This window comes from Vicugna pacos, chromosome 14 (genome assembly GCF_048564905.1).
Source record: "Vicugna pacos chromosome 14, VicPac4, whole genome shotgun sequence".
NCBI lineage: Eukaryota > Metazoa > Chordata > Mammalia > Artiodactyla > Camelidae > Vicugna > Vicugna pacos.
Window position 1 is genome coordinate 73,768,703 of NC_133000.1, and position 19,605 is coordinate 73,788,307.

The window sequence follows — 19,605 nt, forward strand, 5'->3', positions numbered from 1 at the left end:
TCACCTACAGAATAAAGTTAGATGCTTCATAGACGCCCAGGGTCCTTCATGATCTCTCTACAGTCTCTGTCTGACCCGCCACCACCATCAGTACGTGTCATATGTACCCAGCCGTGCTGGCTGCTTTGCAGTTCCGAAGCTGTGTGACACCTACTCGGGCTCCGTGCCTAGAACGCTGACCCTCTCCCCTACAGATGTTTTCTTCTTCAGCTGCCTCATAGTTTCCATGCCCTTTCTTTCATGGTTTATGTCTCCCTTGCTGCAGACTCCTTGAGGGCAGATCCCTACTCCCTTTTGAATCCTTGGTGCCTGGTAAACAGTAGGTTCATGATTATGAGTTAAAGAGTCTGTTTTTTTTTTTTTTCCTCTGCAAGAGTAAAGGAGAAATTATGAGAAAAGCTTCCTTGACTTCATGCTTATAGTTTTCTTTGGAGGGAAGGTGCATGTTACCTTGATCTCGTTGTTAATAGACTGATTTCTTTCCTAGTTGTATGAAGCATGTCGCTACCTTGCAGCTAGGTGCCACGTGAGTATGCGCTCTGTCCCGCTTCTGTTTGATGAGGGTTCGTGACGTGGGTGTTGTGTGTCCCTCCTGAGTGTGAGTTCCAGTAACGGAGCTTGCAGACTAATAAAGTATTTCCTAAGGAAATGTCCTTTTTTTAGTATTATTTGCTATAAATATTGATTCTCCATTTGCTAAAAGTTGACATGCATGAAGAAAGTTTTACTTGAGACATTTTAAATTGAAGTAATGAGTGGGTATAATTTAGACCCTTTTAGAATCTACAGTGTTTGTGTGTGTCTCTAGTGTCGGAAGTCACAGGTGACGAATGCTTCTTCTGTTTTCTACACAGTTTGCTGCAAAGGAGCATCAGCAGGCTCTCGATATTCTTGATATGGAGGAACCGATCAACAAAAGGTTATTCGAGAAATGCTTGAAGGATGAAAGTGGTGGCTTGAAAGACCCCTCCAGTGACTGGGAAGTGTCTCAGTCCTCAGTAAGTGAGTCTCATAGGCGTGCTTCAGCGACATCAGTGAGAATTGCCCACGTGACATGGCAAACATAAGTCTTCTTTTGTTTGCATATAACCGTGTTAAAACAGTTTGATTGCCAATTTATTTAATTTGCCCAAACCAAAAAGATTCTGAGACATTTCTGAGCCATCGTTTAGAAATTGTAACTGTGTCCTCAGATGGTTGAATCTGAAATAGGCGGACTTAAGATCTTTCTTCTCACATTTGATGCTTTAAACTACTCCCATGAGTGGAATAATATTTCCCCTTCTTTCTGTGTTTTAACAGTGTTTTGTACCAGGAAACTATGATTGCCTTAGATTGTTTCTTTCTAGGGAATGGCTTGATGTTATTTTGTATATTTTACTTTGTGTACTTCATATCTGTATCAATTGCATGTACCTTGTTGGCAGAGAGTATATAAAGTGACATAATAAGTAACATCCACAGTCATTACTGATCTGGACTGTTAGCCTTTTAATTTTTAAACAGCTTTCTTGAGATACAGTTCACATACTGTGCAGCTCGTTCCTTTGCAGTATATTCACAGAGGTCTGCAAACCTCACACAGTCAATTTGAGAGCTTTTTTTCACTTCAGAAAGAAACCCTGTACCATTGAGCTCTTGCTCACCAGTCCCCCCATTTCCCTAGTTGTTCTTTTTTTTTTTTTTTAACATTTTTTATTGATTTATAATTATTTTACAATGTTGTGTCAAATTCCAGTGTTCAGCACAATGTTTCAGTCATTCATGGACATACACACACTCATTGTCACATTTTTTCTCTGTGAGTTATCATAACATTTTGTGTATATTTCCCCGTGCTATACAGTGTAATCTTATTTATCTGTTCTACAATTTTGAAATCCCAGTCTGTCCCTTCACACCCTCCACCCCCGCCAGTTGTTCTTTGTAACTTGTCCATGAGGAAGACTTGGCTGCTCTTCTGTTCACCTCGTGAAGTTAGGAATACTGTGCGTGCTTTGGTTTTTCATTTCTAAGTACCGTATTCATTTTTTTTGTGAGGAAATGCATTTATGAGGGAATTAAGGATTATTATTTTTGAACCTCTTATCCATTAATTGCTAAGAAATGCTTGATTTATTTCTAATACAGTATTTTATGAAATTACTTTTTTAATAACTGATAAGATACTGTATAGGTCTAAGATTCTCTCATAATATCCTCTAATATTTTCTAAATTCTGCTTTCATGATAAATCTCATTCATCCCATTACCAACTACAGCTGCATCTCTGGACCATCTTTAAGCTCAGTTATTTTTTTTTGAGGTTCAGAGCCTGGAACATAAATCAGATTTCCACATCTTCTTGTTAATGGTAGTAGTAAGGTGGCTACCATGTGAGCAGCTTACCATGTGCTGGCTACAGATAGTATTACCTGTAACCCTTAGAGAACCCTCCAACTGAGGAAAGGAAACTGAGGAACAAGAGGTTAAATCACTTGTCTAAGGTCACGTGTAAGTACCAGAGCTGGGATTTGAACTCAGGTCTGTGCAGTTCCAGAAAGCTGTGCTCCTAACTACTGCGCTGCGTGGCTGTCAGTTTTCTAATGTTTGCTAAGAGTCTGTCATTGAGATCTACATGCCAAACTGCCCTAACATTTGATTTAATGTATGTGCGCTCTGTCTGCCGTCTCTGAGTCATTCCCTATTTGGGACAGAACCAGTAATGAACAGGGTGGCGGCAAAGGTTTGTTGAAGTGAGCAGAGCCCAGGGAAAATAGATCAGAGAAGTTGTACTCTGCTTTCATGTGTCTGTTAATTATGTCTGACTTTGGGATGGAGCAGATCTTTCTAGATGTTGAAAATGTCTTGGCCTTTAGATAGCGTGTAATTTTTGATAAAAATTAGGTTTATAGTGTTGACGTGTAACTCATCATTTTCCAACAGATAAAGAGTTCTATTTGTCTCTTGCGAGGGAAGATCTACGATGCTCTCGATAACCGAACTCTCGCCACCTACAGCTACAAAGAGGCTTTGAAGCTCGATGTCTACTGCTTTGAAGCGTTTGACCTTCTCACTTCACACCACATGCTGACAGCTCAAGAAGGTCTGGAACCCAGGTGTTTTTGTGTTTGGCACCATTAATATTTTTGGGGTTGCTTTTTCCCTTGAAATCTGTCGAATCAAGAGCAGGCTGTGTACAGGGTTAAATAAGCCTGTTGAATAACCTCCTTAATGTCTTCAAATATGAAGCGCGTTGCAAAACGCAGTGCTGTTCAGTGCCTCTTGCAGTCAGTCTTCAGGGACTCTCTGACGTGATGAGTGACTTGAGGTTGTTTAAGAATTCATTATCTCGTTTAGTGATTCCCAACCTGGCTGAACTTTAAACCCTGAGGAGTTTTAGAAACATCAGTGTGCAGGTCTCAACTCCAGACCAGTTGAATCAGAATCTGGTGGTGGGGCCCTGGCGTCAGATCATTTAAAGCCCCCAAATGATTCTGAGGTGCAACAAGGGCTGAGGATTGTTGCCCTAGTGTGTAGCCAGTGATGTGAGGTGGATACGAGAGAAACAGAGAAAGTGCAGATATTGCACTGATGGGATTCAAACACATTTTAGCCTAAAGAGTGGTTCTAGGCCAGGGTGATTTTGCCCCTGGAAGACATTTGGCAATATCTCGGGAGAGTTTAGGTGGTCACAGCTTGGGGCGGGAGGCGAGTGGGAGGTTGCTGCTGACATCTGTTATGTAGAGGCCAGACACCCTGCAGATATCCTGCAGTGCATAGGAAGCCAGCACAGCAGAGAACTGTCCACATGGGGTTCAAAGCCGACCTGGTGGTTCTTAGGTCTGGTGATGACTAGGATTGCCTGGAAGGTTCATGGACAGCCCTCAAGGTGGGTCTCACTGCCAGGGTCTTAGTTTTCTCTAAAACATTCTGATCGTGTTATTTTTTCTTTTGAGCTCACTTTACTTAGACCAAGAACTATAAAAGAATATTTTCTATTGCTGGTTCTTCCCCCTAAATATTGTGAGGACATTTTTTTCTCAAAATGTTTTAGAAAAAGAACTTCTTGAATCACTACCTCTCAGCAAGCTCTGTACTGAAGAGCAGGAATTGCTACGTTTTCTATTTGAGAACAAATTAAAAAAGGTAAGTAAAAACAAAGTTAATTTTTGCGTCATACGAATTTTTTATTTTTTTCATTAAATTTAGTCTATTCTTTTAGTAGTTGAAAATTTTAAATTAATTTTTATTAATTTAGCACATTTGCAAGAATAGATTATTTTAAGTATATGATATGATTCCTAAAAAAGCTTCCAAAAATGTCTGTCTTCCTCCCAGGGACTCCTTATACTTGTAAAAGATTGAACTACCAGGTAACGGAGAGCTGTTGTGTGAAAATGAGAATTCTTTTCTTAAACTCCCTGAACTTCTACTTTGTAAAGTACTTCCTACCATGGAATTCTGTGATAAAATTGAGAAGAAATTAGACTTGTTGAGAGGAATACTGATGATACTTGAAATTAAAAAATTAAAAAGTTTCGAGAGGTTCACACGTGTCCACATGTGAATTCTTGAAACAGTTGGGCCAGATTGAGCCTGCCTTTCGACTTGGTGTTGCTCGTTGAGTTATGTTTCCATTTTTTCTCTATTTCAGTATAATAAGCCTAGTGAAACTGCCATCCCCGAGTCTGTAGAGGGTTTGCAGGAGAACCTGGATGTGGTTGTGTCTTTAGCTGAAAGACATTATTACAACTGTGACTTTAAAATGTGCTACAAGCTTACCTCTGTGTAAGTACACCCCCTTGCTTTTGTGTGGGAACAGAGTTCAGCCCATTTTACGTAAGAAGTGCCTGGGACTTGCTTTCTGAACAATCTTAGACTAATGGATGATCCTTTAAGCTGCCTTTTCTAGCTGCAGAATATCAAGGGGAGTATTGTCTTAAAAGAGCAATTTGTAGGTTTATGCACATTTGTCCCTTTATCCCACTAACTGGGGAGTATACATGTCCCTCCCAGTTGATAATTTGCAAGTTTGAAAATACAATTCTGGTGCATAGTTTTATGAAATCCGTTCTTTGTTAAAGTGGAGACTAATAAAATCCTACAGGTACCGGGTGTCAGGCTTACTAGCCAGGCCTCCTCCCCTAGTTTTCCAGTTCACACTTGTCCTTTAGCTGAATTACATATACTATTTGTAATGGATCTTTGGGATTGCTTGAAATCCTTGAATTCACAAACATTTTAATTGACAAATAGGTAGGATCTATTTAATAATTCATATTATTTTTGATCCTTCTGAATAATTGGACCACTTTTTTGTTACAGATCTATTAAAGTAAATGTATCTGATGATGTTTGTTTTTATTCCTTCTTAGATTAGAGTTCCCGCCCCCCCACCCCCATTTCTTTTATAGCCTAATCATCACCTTAACTGAACTTGCCTAAAGATAGCAGAGTCAGGAGAGTAAAAAAGTACTACAACCCACATTGTTGTACATAACACGGAAATGACTGCTCAGATGTAATCTGACTGTGACGAGTGCTGTTACGTGCTGTTTCTGGGGTCATGGTGGTTGCTTTCACTTTCAGAGTAATGGAAAAAGATCCTTTCCATGCAAATTGTTTACCCGTACACATAGGGACACTTGTGGAGCTGAATAAAGCAAATGGTAAGGTTTTTTTTTTTAATTAAAAAAATAATTATTAAGACTGAAAGTGTTCTGTAACTCTTGAAATTCTGTCTTATGAATCCTGGGTAATTGAAATCTTAGGTGACAGCTAGGGGATGAAATGCTTATCAAAGTAGCCAACAGAACACACCATTTCTTTATCCCTGCTTCCTGCTTCCTTTTCTCAAGTGTGGTTTGTGCTTTAAGGTATGTGAGCTTTTGAGTGATGGGTAGCAGTTTTGCCTTTTTTCTTTTTTGTAAAATCCGTAAGAAAGTTGATACAGCAAAAGTTAGTAACTTTAGAAACTGGCAGGGGGCAGAATTTTTCCTCTTGTTTCCGTAACTTAATATTTCAGAAACATTTGAAGTGTTTGAACTGTATTTGCCCTTAAGTCTTTTAGATTGAATAGTGAGCTGGTCAGGAGGATAATAGCCAGGCCCTCCTACTTGGAACCCTGCTGCTCAGAGTGTGTTTTGGGGACCTGTGGCACCACATCCCAGGAAGCTTGCTGGGGCGCAGGCTTTCCAGCTGCCCTGGTCTGTGGGGCTGTAGGGAACGTCATCGTCGATGTGCTGGGACTTGGTGTGACTCCAGAGATCGTCTTGCTGATCTGATGGCTTAGGAAGTTTGGTCAGCCAGGTCGGGTATAGGTGGTAAGATGGTCCATAAGGGCCCAGAGTAGGGTCGTGGCTTTAAGAGAGGTGAGGTGCTCTGAGGTAGCCTCTCAGGCACATGCAGGCCTTTGCCATGGCTGTTCATCCCGTCTTCTAGTCACTCGGCAAGCACTCTGTGCCCACTCAGGCTCTGGCATGGGGGAGGGGAAGGGGGGGGGTTAAATGAAAACCGTTGTAGTGTCTACCCCATGGAGTTTCTGTATTGCCTCAGGTAGATGGATTTTCTATCTTGGAAGAAAGAAAAGTATGAAGTCATTGCTGTGAGAACAGAATTTATATGATTATGAAGAATTGTAACTGGGGAAAATTCATGTCTTAAAATTCATTTGATATGAGTAATTTTATTCTTTTTTTTCTTTTTGTCTACTGTAGAACTTTTCTATCTTTCTCATAAATTGGTGGATTTGTATCCTGGTAATCCTGTAAGTAAATATAAATCTTCTTTTTTCCTTATTGGGTTTTTTTTCTTACCTGAACTTTAAGAAAATTCTTTAACTAGTAGTTAGACAAAGGCTACATTTAAGTTCAGGCAATAATGTTTTATCTGAAGGTGTGGGAGTGGAGTCTCCTAGCGCCTGTGATAATTAGAAGTAGCAGTTCCTTTTCCAACAAACGGAAGTATTTTCTTAGTCTGTAACTTTAAACAGAAATCTATTTTTTCTGATTATAGAAATTATATATATTTATTATTTTAAAAGGCTTAACATACAGAAAAATGAAATATTGAAAGTGAAAGTCATGCTCACACCTCTCATCAGCAATGCTAGTCACTGCTTAGCAGCTTTCTCCTGTGCATATTATAGGGCAACTAACGGATTGCCCACTGATTGAATCATTGTATCTACCAAACTGGATCAGAACTAAGACCTAGAAATTGAAAATGGAATCAGGAACTGTGTCCTTGAAGACAGAAGTCCTGAGTCAGGGTCTGAGTCTCAGGCAAGAATCTGTACCCTAGACCAGCCTGAAAATAATTTATCAAGAGGTGAGACCACTGCCCAAGAAGTTGGCTAACAAGGTGGAATGTGGTAGAACAGGGATTGGGCCAGGGAAGATACACAGTGCGGGTGGGAGGCCAGGACTCAGGCTGGTTGTGAAATCGGGGTGCCCAGGGGGCCTCGTCTATGTCAGGTGCTGTAGGGGCCTGGTTGAAGGCACCCTGAGGAAGGGCTGTAGAGAGTCTGTTCTCTTTTCATCTGGGACTGAGCACGCAGCCTGTCTCAGAGAGGTTTCTGACTTGAACTAGAATATGTGATGGAACGTCTGATTTGATCAGATTCCCAGTTCAGACATCTTTGGTCATGGTAAATTTTAAACTTTTTAGGTGTCTTGGTTTGCAGTGGGATGCTATTATCTCATGGTTGGTCATAAAAATGAACATGCCAGAAGATACCTGAGGTATGGATTTATTGTCTTTCTCCCTCTCAGTGAACCTGTAAGAGGTAATTTCTTGGTCTTCTGCTTTAATGCAGTGATTAGTATTACGTTTAAAAGCTGTGTGAAAGAATAAACGTTTCCTCAGGTTCCGTTCAATTTTATCACTTCCTGCTTTGCTCTTTTTAAGATGTCCTCAGGGGAGATAAAAGCAATGAGTGGGTAGACCTTGTTCTTAAGGAGCGTATGCTGTATTTAAATGCGTATTTATCAGTGAGGATAAACCTGAAGGAGTGAGGAACAGCAGAGTATTTTGAAAGTTTTCAGTTACAGGAATACTGTTCTCCTCCTCCTGTTAGGACTCGTATTGATAGTTGTGCAATTACATGAAAACTTAGAGTCACTAAATGTGACTATGAAACAGAATTCTTGGCCTGGTGAATGGTTTTGTGTAAGGATCTGCTGTGATTTTAGCTCAAGGAACTCCATGCAACCCAAGCAAGCTGGTTAACCAATGTTGGTCAATTACTCAAGTACCGGAAAATGTCTAGTATGTGAAGAATTGATTACTGAGGATTTAAGATATAATAGTACCTGTGATTTCCTCCATGTGAACCAAGTAGAAAATGGTCCTGTGGGAAATTTGTAAACTTTGGGTACAGACTTCAATTCTAATCCAAGTTCTGCCACTTACAGCTGTAATTCCTTGGGAGCATTCATTTCTCTGACCCTCTCTTTCTTTTGTAAAGATGGGAATGATGTAATATTTGTATCCCAGGATCGTTAGGGAAGTTGATAAGACAACAGATAATGGAAGAAGTGGGGAAGCTCTCTGGTTAGTTGAGTGGGAAACATTTTAGAAAGATGTGTTTGTGCTCTTTCCAGGAGTAGGGTGATTTGTGTTATAATAGTTCTTTTGAACTCTGTTGCTTTGATTAAGTGTGCTTACTCAGTAATCAGCTCTACATGAAACAGGGAATATGTGGGTAAAAGAAAACTTAGAAAATAAAATGCTCGAAAGTGGGAATCTCACTATTTATGTTTTCCTGGTTTTGTGATGTGTTTTCTTTATTCCTTCTGTGAGTCACCTAATTGAAGACTGTTTAAGACTGTGTAGTCTGGTCTTTGAACTAAGGTGAGTCACCTGACCATCCGCAGGGTACCACTTAGTCTTTCCAGCCTCAGTATACAAATTCTAAGATGTGAACAATAGTTTATTCTGAAAGTTACTGGGGTTATGTGGTGCATACAATGCACAAAACAGACCTTCGTTAAATGGTTGCTGCTACCACTGTAGACTAGGTTTCAAAGTGAAGCGCCTGGATTATGGATCAGGTGAGACTTGTAAACTTTACACAGGATGCTCATGGGCTCCACGCAGCACCTGAGAAGTTGTGGACCTTTCCTGAAGTTACTTGAAATTTTGCTTGTACTATTAAAAAACATTATTTTATTTCAGGTGAATTAACATAAATGTTACATTAGTGTTTAATATGTTGACAGCTCATTTATTTACTTAATTCTGATGTCCTTAAAGGCATCAACTTACATACAGCTAACTTAATTTGAGAATAAATACATACTTGAATGAAATCTCTTGTTCTAGCAAAGCTACGACGCTCGAGAAGACCTATGGGCCGGCGTGGATAGCGTACGGGCATTCATTCGCGGTTGAGAGTGAGCACGACCAGGCAATGGCCGCCTACTTCACAGCCGCACAGCTGATGAAAGGGTGCGCAGAGCAAGTCCATTCAGCAGTGAGATTTTATTCTGATGTCTCTGCCATGTGGTTGCTGAGCTCAACAGAAACGTAACACTGGTGTCTTGTTAGTAGCTTAGGATTGTAAAGTAACTTGGAAATGAAGGAGAAAGAAGCTGGTGTAGTGATTTTGCCCGGCAGTTTATCTTAACCAGTACAAAGGGGGCTGGCCGACTGGCTCAGGGAACAGAGGAGGATGGAAGCTGTTTTGCACATGCTCATACAGGAATGAAGGTATTCATGAGCAAAATTACTACTTACATCCTGCTTACGTCCAAATGCATTTATGTGGCTTAATTCATAATCCAAATTCAGAACAGAATCTGCCAGCACTGTGGATTGATACCAGCAGTAAATGTGTTGATGCTGAGTGGGTGTGCCCTGACCCTGACCCTGACCCTGAGAGTGCGTTACTTTGAGGATTGAGTTGCGGTTACTCCTGTTGATTCTTTTTAGAGTCGCCATTGGTTTCACCCTGCAGTGCTGTTTGTGTGGCTGCCTCTGCTCACCGCTGCCCATCTCCGCATGGAGAGGTGCCGGGTGTGGGAAGGTGCCTGCCTGGCGGTCTTGGCAAGGGATGTGCCTCTGGAAAAACAGGAATAATAGCATGATTTACTCCCAGGCTTACCATGAGGGGTAATTGAGATAATACCAGTTAAAGACTTTGTGAGTGTCTGACACGTGGAAAGTACTCAGTGAAAGTTGGTTACCTTCATTTCTTTGCTTGTAGGAGTCAGGAGGGGGATCCTGTGCTTCTCTGTATTGAGTTCATCTTACTAGGTTTGATATATCTTTCCAGACTGTCAGACCCATTTTGGCATCCAGTTCTGCATCTGTATTACCTGTGGCCCCAGCTTTTTTAGTTATATTAAATATGATATGTATGACTTTGATATCTACCTAGCCATCCATGAGAATATTGTAAAGGTACAGCTCCCTAGCTGCTCAGTCTGCCATAGCAAAATACCATAGACCAGTAGTTTGAACAACAGAAATTAATTTTCTCACAGTTCTTGAGTCTGGGAAGCCTAAGGTCAAGGTGCTCGCGGATTTGGTTCCTGGAGAGAGCTCTCTTCCGGGCTTGCAGATGGCTGCCTTCTCACTGTGTCTCACATGCCAGAGAACTAGGGCTGGTGTCTCTTCCTCTTGTAAGGGCACCAGTCCTCTTGTGTTAGGGCCCTGTCCTTCTGCCCTCATTTAACCTTTATTATTTCTTCACAGGCCCTCTCTCCAAATACAGTCATTGGGAGTTAGGACTTAACGTGTGGCTCTAGGGGAAGACACATGCATTCAGTCCCAAGTCTGTAATACTAGCGTATCACTAGACGACTACTCCAGATTAGAGTTGTTCAGCTCAGTACTGCTCCACCTCAGTGGTGCTCATACCCAGTCCTTCCTGTGCGGACGGGAGCCCGCTGGTTATGAGCCCTTCCTAGTGCTTTGCTGAAGCTTGACTCCAGTGTCTGCACGCACCCCTAGTCTATCAGGCTGGTGAACTGGCAGAAAAAAGTGACTGACTGTGTTTTTTATGACCACATGTTCAGGTCTGCTGATTTTATTTTGCTATCCTGGGTGTTCAATTCCAGAATACTTATTACTAGTTACTAGGTAGTTAGTAGCTAAGAATCAAAACCAGTGATAATCAGTGACGTAATTAATACCTTTAATGCTTTCCAGTTTGGCGCTCTTCTAGTTACACTTTCAAACTGGCTCATGAGGATAAGCATTATTTCTCTCTCAGTTTCACTTTCACACCAGAACAACTTTGCATTTTCTTAACGTGCCCTGTGTTTGGGTAATTGTTTGGAATTGCATACATGTTTTTAAATTTTCTTTATGATTCTTTGAGCCACTGGCTATTTAAGAGTGTGTTATCTAATTTTCACATATTTGTGAATTGCCCAGATCTTCAGTTATGACTTCTAACATAACTCCGTTGTGGTTGGAGAACATGCTCTGTGTGATGTCTGTCTTTAAATTTATTGGGCCTTATTTTATGACCTCACGTCGTCTGCCCTAGAGGATGTTCCAGGTGCACTTGAGACTTCTGCTTGTGCTGGATGCAGCGTCCTGTCGCTGTCCCTGGAGCCTGACTGGGTTGTAGTGTCGTCCGAGTCTTCTGTTTTTTTGTCGATCTTCTGCCTCGATATCCTGTCCGTTATTGCAAGTGGGCTACAGGTTTCCCCACTTTCTGCAAGTAAAGTGTTCCTGTGAAATCTTTTGTAAGCTGAAATTGCAGACAGTGAGGAAGCAGTTTTCTTTGTCATAAAGGCAGAAATCCTCTTCAGATTTCCTTTGATTAGCCAGACAGATAGATCTCTTGCAAAAGTGAAGTGGTATAAAGCACACCTTCGAACAGCGGGGGTCCCTGTATTGAAGTCTCCCACTATTATGGTTGAATTGTCTGTTTTTCCCTACAGTTCTGGCAGTTTTTGCTACTTGTATTTTGGGTCTTTGTTGTTAGATTCTTGATGGATTGGGCCTTTTATTGTTATAAAATGTCCTTTGTTGCTTCTGGTGATAAATTTTGTCTTAAGTCTGTTTTCTCTGATAGTATAGCCACTCCTGCTCTATTTTGGTTACTAATTGCTTGGTATATCTTTTTCCATCCTTTTACTTTCAACTTGTTTGTGTTTTTTGAATCTAAAGTATGTCTCTTGTGGACAACAAATAGTTGGATAATGGCTTTATTATTGATTCTGCCAGTTTCTTGCCTTTTGATGGAATTTTATCCATTTATGTGTAGTACAGTTACAGATGAGGTAAGATCTGTATTTGGCATTTTGGTCAGTTTTTATGTCATGAGTCTTTTTCTTCTATTCCTCACTACTTTTTTTTTGGTTAGATATTTTGTAATGTACCATTTTAATTGTTTTTTTAATGTTGTACATTTTTTGAGGGTTTTTTTTTAAAGTGCTTATCTTGGGGGTGATAATTAACACCTTAAAGCAATCTAGTTTGGATTAATACCAACTAGGGTGCTTTTCAATACCAGCAACCAGTTCTCTGATTCTCTAGACGCAGGCTGGGACCTACAGGTCCACTCAGTTCTGACACTGACCATCCAGAGGTAGTGCAGACCTCGTAGGTTAAGGGCTCAGTCTGTAAGACTGCCCCTCCCCACTCTAGATGCCAGTTGCAAATCCCGGGCCACTTGTACTTCGGCCTGACGGCTACTACTCAGGTTCCCACAACCCCCTCCTAAGGTTTGATAATATGCCAGAAGAACTCACAGAACTCAGAAAGGCATTTTGCTTATTGTAAGTGATGTAGCTCAGGAGCAGCCCAGTGGAAGAGATGCACAGGGCAGGGTGTGTGGGTGGGGACACACCACCCTCCCAGCACCTCCATGTGCTCGCCAGCCCAGAGGCTCTCCGAGTGTCATTGTCCAAGAGTTTTCACGGAGCTCAGGCTCTAGCTTCCTCTTCCAGGAGGCCTGTACGTAGGCCTAGAGGTTCCAGCTCTCACATTCCTTTATCTTCCTGGTGGCCTGAGATAAACTTGGGTGTGATCAGAGGGGCTCCTGGTATTCCGGAAATCTGTGCCAGCAACCAGGGGCAAAATTCAAATTTACTTACCTTCGGGCGCCCACTTAATGTCAACAGATCAGAAGAAGAGTTGCAAACAGGAATACTTGTGTACTTTCGCATGCTTACCTGTGTCGTCCCTTTGAACTCTTTACTCTTGTACGTGGATTTGAGTTACTGCCGAGTGTTCTTTCATTTTGGCCCGTGGGCTCTCATCGCTGTTTCTCGTTGGGCTGGTCTGCTGACAGCGAGTTCTCTGTAATGCGTTGTTAGGGTTATCTCCGTGTGTGGTGGTGTTTTCAAAGAGGCTTTGAGAGGAAAGGAGAGCAGGTATATATTCTCACTGTTGTTCTATTAGCCCTTTCTACAGTATCAAGCCGTCTTCCTTTGTGCCTGTGGATGAAGATGCTGTCGGGGTGGCTTCCTCACTCCAGCAGAGCTCTGCGCTCCCTGCCCCAGCGCTGTTGCTGGGAGCATCACACAGCTGGGAGCATCACGCTTCTGTGTGTGGAAGGCTTCGTCTTCCACACACAGAAGGCTGTTTATTTATAGACTTTGCTGTGTGATAATTACATATTCACCTTTACTGGTGCTTGTTTTTTCATGTGGATTTGAATTACTGCCTGGGGTCACTTCCTTCAGGCTATAAGAACTTCCTTTAGTGTTTCTTAATGAGTCTGAAATAGAATTTCTCAGTTTCTGTTCCTGAGAATGTTTTAATTTCACCTCCATTTTTAAGAGATAGCTTTGCTGAATATAAAATTCTTGATTGTCATTCTTTTTCTTCCTTTGAGTGTCATCCATCTGCCTTCTTGGCCTTCAGGTATTTGATTAGAAGTCAGGTGTTAATCTTATCTGGTATCTCTTGTTTGTTATTAGTTACATTTTGTTACTGCTTTAAAGATTATTAGTTTAGTGTTTACTTACTTACTTCGTCTTTTTCAGTGGTTTGACTGTGGTTTGTCTAGGTAGGGGTTGCTTGGGAGGTTTTTGAGCTTTGGGATGTGTTTGGCCCGAGTGTTGTTTGCTTTCAGTATTCTTTCTTTCCCCACCCCTTCCTTTCCCCCTTCGCCCTCTGGGGCCATCGTGCATGTGTCGAAGTGCTTGATGGTGTCCCAAAAGCTTGTGGGACTGTTCCTTCCTTTCATTCCTTTGTCTGCTCCTCAGACTGGGTAATCGTTTGATCTTACTCATGTTCACGGATTTTTTCTGCCTGTTCAAACTACCGATGAACTCTCCTAGCAAGTTTTTTATTTAGCTATTTTACTTTTCAGCTCCAGATTTTCTGTTTGGTTCTTTGTTATAACTTGTATCTGTTGTTGTCCTGTTTGGTGAGACCTTGTTCTCTTACTTGAGTTTTGTAGACATAATTCCCTTTAGTTCTTCGGGTATTAAAAACAGCTTACAGTGTTTCTCTGGTGAACCCAGGGTGTGGTCTTCCTCCGGAGTAGTTTCTGTGGCCTGCCTTTGTCCCCCTGTGTGTTGCCGTACTTGCCTGTTTCCTTGTGTGTCTCTTTATTTTTTATTGAAACTGGACATTTCAAGCACTATAATGTGGCAGTTCTGGAAATCAGGTTGACCCTACTCCACCCCAGAGTTTGTTGTTCTTGCTATTTGTTGTGGCTGTTTATCTGATGACTTTGCTGGACTCTTAAAAGTTCTGTGAAGTCTGTGTCCTTCATCACATGAGGCCACATGACAGGTTCTTTCCAAGCTTGAAATGAGTCTGCCCCTCTTCTGAAGGACCCTGCTCTGTACAAGGGCATGCCGGCAGTGTTCCCCTGGCTGGTACTTCTGCCTAGCCCTCTACACTTCCTGCTTGCACTGAGCCCCAGGGTCATCCAGAGATGGCAGATTGGGGCCTTCTCCAGCCTTTACTGTGCATGCGTATGGCCCTGTGTGTGGCCTTCTGGGTCCCTAGGAATATGTTGGGGTTCTTCAAACCCCTTACGGACATTTGTTCCCTAGATTTCCTGTAAGTTTTTGGTCAGCCTCTTGTTTGTCTCAGTTGGTACAGCTGCCTCAGGTTCATGTTAAACAGTTACCACCAGTTGTTTTCAACAAATGCCCTGGTAGGTAGATGTTTTTCTGGGTGAGCTCTGAGTCGGATCAGATAGAGATAAGCCATGAATGGGCCTTTCCAAGGATCTGCCAGATGGGGCACATTGTGACAGTCCTGTCAGTGTTTCAGGGACCCCAGATGCATTTTGTCCCCTCCAGTGGCTGCCAGGCTGCTAGTTTTCTCAGCTGGTGTGGAGCTGGGGAAAAGGAGGTGAGAATCGGACAAGTTCAGTGTCACAGGGTTTGCCATTCTGAGACTCAGCTGTTTTTTCTAGAGTAAATACTCCTCAGACTGTTGTAAGCTGTTGGGTAACTTCCAAAGTTCTGGAGTTTATTCTGACAGTTGTTGGAGGAATAGACTTTTGGAGCTCCTGACTATGCATTTCGAAAGTACTTCCTCCAGGTAAACACATGTAGAGGTTCTTCACGACCCTTCTGTAGACAGGACAGTCTGACTTCAGTCGTAATTGCAGATGAGAGCCAGTGCACATCGCGTGGACGGGGTCAAATCCGTCTTCAAAGAAAGGTTATCTTCCTGTGCTCCCTGGTCTGACAGGGCGAGGAGATGAAAGTTCAGTTAAGGTTAGTTATTCTGGGCCTGGACTGCTCCAGAGGCATGAAAATAGGGTGCGCACGACGTGGTTCTGAGCTCTTCAGCGCACACCCATAGCAACTGAAGGCATGCAGATCTGTTTAGGTGGAGGGTCTGAAGCAGCTTCGCGAAGGAAAGTGGAACTTGAACGCAGTCGTGAGGGGTGAACGTCGCTGAGTCAGGGAAGGAGAAGGAAGAAGACAGTCGGCTGGGGCCCAGCCCTTCTACTTTAGAGGGTTTTGTTTTTGTTTTTTACTACAGAAGAATGAAAAATAAGGGTAAACAGGTTGCTGATAGAGTCTAGATGTGGCAGCTGATTAGTCTAAAAGCCCATTAAACATTCATTAAATATAAGTAAATGAAGTGTTAGAAAAAAGGGAAGGTTTTAAAATTATTTTTGCAGGTGGGGTTTGACATCTGCTAAGTTACAAAGCTTTTGGTGTTGAATATGTGAAATTTTCCAATATTTTTAGGTGTCATTTGCCAATGCTTTATATTGGATTAGAATATGGATTGACCAATAACTCAAAACTGGCTGAAAGATTCTTTGGCCAAGCTCTAAGCATCGCACCAGAAGATCCATTTGTTATGCATGAGGTTGGCGTGGTTGCGTTTCAGAATGGAGAGTAAGTACTGAAAGGCCCGAGCCCTTCTGCTCCTCTTTTGTAAACAGAACAAAACCTTCATCACTAGAGCTTAACTGATCAGAGTGACTCTTCACAGATGTTTATTTTAGGGAAGGAGGTGGACAGTTAAAGAGAATAACAAGTGTTACCTTGGAATTCTTTAGAAATGCTAAGCCTGAGTTTTGGTCTCCTTTGCTGTGGGCTGTCACCAGCTGTTAGTTCTAGGATGGGACAGTTGTTGCCAACTCTGTCAAGTCACTGGAGCCCACAGGGTGGCCTGGAGGCCTTGCGGAATCCTTGGTCATCTCTTTGCTGGCTAGGAGTTTGGTTCACACATTTGAGAAAGATTTCCCACAATTTTGAAACAGAAGTACTTCTTTTTCAGTTACCGTTTAATCTGAAAATGAAACCAATTAGAATGACCCAGTTTCTGAGTTTCCTGGTCGGTAGCTGAAGCATTACTGTAGTTTTGGATATTTATAGAATAAGTAGTTCAGTGTCAATTAGAAATAGAACTAGCTATAGTCCTTTGCACTAAACTATGTAAGTTTTAAAACAGTAAATTAGTACTACTGTAGTGTTTTTCGTGTGTATTCTAAAAACTGGATTATCTTGTATTTATAAAAGAGTTTGGAGCCTTTTTAATAATGTATAGTAACAATTTAATATGTAGTCAATTTATTTGTCACCCTGAAGTCGGCACTTGACAGTGTTTTCACATATGCGAACGAGGGTGTGTCCCAGTGGAGGTCAAACAAGTTGTTCTGCCTTCTTGTTTCCACCCCTATACTGTGAGCAAGTGTTCTTTCTGCAGTGCATTTGGTGCCCCCCTGATTTGTGTGCCTTTTGTTGGCTGCTTCACTGTTCAAAGTGCTCCCAGATGGAGTGCTGAGGCGCCAGGCAGTGTCCGAAGCATGGAGGCGGGTGCTGGGCAGAGCACATGTCCAGTGAGCCTGGTGGCGGGGGGTGGGGTGGTTGTGCTGCTGGCGTGGGCTCAGGGCTGTGAGTCAGCACCATACGCTAAGTAAGGTGTTGCCAGAGAGAAGCAGGTACGGAACAGATACACTGAGCACGGGGTGAAGATGTGAGCAGAGTTTGCAGTCTTTCCCTGGGAGCCGGGGTTTGGCACTGGCTGGAGTGGGGCTCACAGTGACTTCGTAGAAGATAATTTCCTGGAATGTTAAGAATATGCTGTATCTCCTAAAATCTTCGCCTCTTGTGATGTTGAGTCATTTATCTCACTTAAATTTGAATTTTAATAAACTATTTTCAGAAGTTTACCTCGTATCTTAATATTACTGGAAAGAGATACATTTTTCTTAAAATGTTTGTACATGCTAATTTTGAATAACCTGCAACCTTTTCCCCTCTATTTCAGATGGAAAACAGCGGAAAAATGGTTTCTCGATGCTTTGGAAAAAATCAAAGCAATTGGCAATGAGGTATTCTATGTAATACCTGTAAACACACACACACACACTCATAATTGTGCTTACTATTAAATGAAAAAAAATCCTGCTAGACAGCGTGTCTTGCCTTGAATGTAACGAGCTGGTGTTTGTCAGTGTTTGAGCTGTCCTGGCGCAAAGTGAGTTTGCTTCTAATTGAGAGGGCAGGTGTTGGCTGTTTGCTTCTTAAGCGGCTCTAGTTTTGGGCTGTGGGATTAGACGGAATACGTTTGATATGGGAAATACGTGCTGATCAGTGGAAGCTGGTAGGCACTGTGGCATCCAGCATGTCCTTTCTGAGAACTTAAGAGCCTCGTCTTTGATTCCAGGAGTCTGGGATGCGGAAAAGGGTTAGATGTCATTAAATCGGACCTCTCATTGCGCTTCCTTACCTGGTACTTGATACGTATTTAGATCTTTAACTAGGGTCCGTCGTGTGGAGCATGTGTGAATTCGTGCTGACAAACTTTCCAGCCAGCGTGGCTGCGTCAGCACTGCTGTTACTTAAACTGACAACGGCTGTAGACACCGTGAGTGTCTGAGGGTTGCGGGCTTGCTTGTTGCGACTCTTTGGTTCCTGGTTCTTTTTATTCTCGCCTGTGTCGTTTTATTCTGTCTGATTATCACTTCCCAGTTTCATTCTGTTCCTGGCTGGCACACCTGCCCACAGCCCGCATCTTCCTTCGTTGCGAGTTCCTCTTTCCTGAGGCAGACACAGCTCCCCGGGGCCCTGCCAGGTGGCAGTTTACCTGTCCCTGGAGACAGAGCTTCGTTTACTTTGCTGTCTTCTTATTTGTCAGGTGAGCTTAGAAACACTGTACTTCTGTGTGTCTGCACATGGAGGTACGTGAAACAGGCTCTTCCACAGCTCAGCCTCGGGTGGGCTTGGCAATACATGTTTCTGGAGTATAGGTTGCCACTTACCACCTTGCCAGTTTTCAAAGAGTTGAATCCCTTAGGACCTTGCTACTCAAGACGGGACCAGCGCATCAGACTGGACCTCGGAGCTCGTTAGAGGTGCAGACCCTCACTCCTACTGAGCCAGGGTCTGCAGGGTTAGCGGGGTCCCCAGGTGGTTCTCAGGCACAGAGAAGTTTGGGCTGCATTGTCATAAAGCACACTTGAACTTGAACTGTGTGCTTTGATGATCAGAAGACACTGTGGATTCTTACAGACATTTAAAGTAATGGTTTAATTACGAAAGCACAAGACTATTAAACTTTCAGAATGCCCATTAAAGGGTTATATGCAGAGGGGGAGATACTGTGTGACTTAGTTATAAACTGCAGCAAATGTCAGAGTAGCCACAGGAAAGCAGTTGTGCCCAGGAATCATTAAGGATTTGTTTTGCTGACGTGGGCAGTGCCTCCTAGAGCCAGGCTCAGGGCATCAGAGAGTGCTGCCCGGGTCTGTTTGTTCACCTGGTCCTGACTCACTGCTCACGTCAGCTGTGTCCGAGGCTCTGAGCTGTGCGTTGGGAGGGAACAGAGAATGGTTCGGTGTTGACCGTCTTCAGGTCTGTCGGGCGCGTGGACAAGTAAACTGGCAGTGATGACAGTGCATGGAGCGGCTCTGGTGGATGGAGTAAGGGAGGCCTCACAGACTTGAGGGCAGGTCCAGGAGGCCTTGCGGCCACGAGGACACACACCTCAGTTCTCAAGGACGGATGGACGGCAGGCGGCAGAAATAAGGAAAGGGGCGTTTCAGGTGTAGAGAATGGTGTGTGTGAAGTTGGAGCTGGGTCAGTGTGGCTCGGATTTTGAGCTCACAGAGAATGTCAAGAAACAGGGTGGGAGGGCTGAGTGCAGGTCTTCAGGGGCCTTAAACACAACGTGAGAGTTTGCACCTTGTCCTGAGGTGGCGGGACAGTGAGAGGGTTAGGACGGGCAGTC

At 42.8% G+C, this 19,605-nt stretch overlaps 1 protein-coding gene across 5 annotated transcripts in view; it reads left to right on the top strand.

The window, feature by feature from the left end:
• The window catches only part of CDC16 (cell division cycle 16), a 35,807-nt gene that overhangs the window by 2,567 nt on the left and 13,635 nt on the right, over window positions 1-19,605 (top strand). For 3 of the 5 annotated variants that reach the window (XR_012080152.1, XM_072976623.1, XM_072976620.1), the window contains exons 4-14: window positions 488-526; window positions 855-998; window positions 2,926-3,085; window positions 4,037-4,128; window positions 4,637-4,770; window positions 5,572-5,651; window positions 6,699-6,748; window positions 7,651-7,724; window positions 9,307-9,432; window positions 16,113-16,265; window positions 17,644-17,707. Coding sequence is in view for 4 of the 5 variants with exons in the window: in XM_072976620.1 (XP_072832721.1) it covers window positions 488-526; window positions 855-998; window positions 2,926-3,085; window positions 4,037-4,128; window positions 4,637-4,770; window positions 5,572-5,651; window positions 6,699-6,748; window positions 7,651-7,724; window positions 9,307-9,432; window positions 16,113-16,265; window positions 17,644-17,707 (1,116 nt within the window). In the remaining variant the exon portion in view is untranslated. The remainder of the gene's footprint in view (window positions 1-487; window positions 527-854; window positions 999-2,925; window positions 3,086-4,036; window positions 4,129-4,636; window positions 4,771-5,571; window positions 5,652-6,698; window positions 6,749-7,650; window positions 7,725-9,306; window positions 9,433-16,112; window positions 16,266-17,643; window positions 17,708-19,605) is intronic. The other 2 variants (XM_072976622.1, XM_072976621.1) reach the window with 2 other exon arrangements.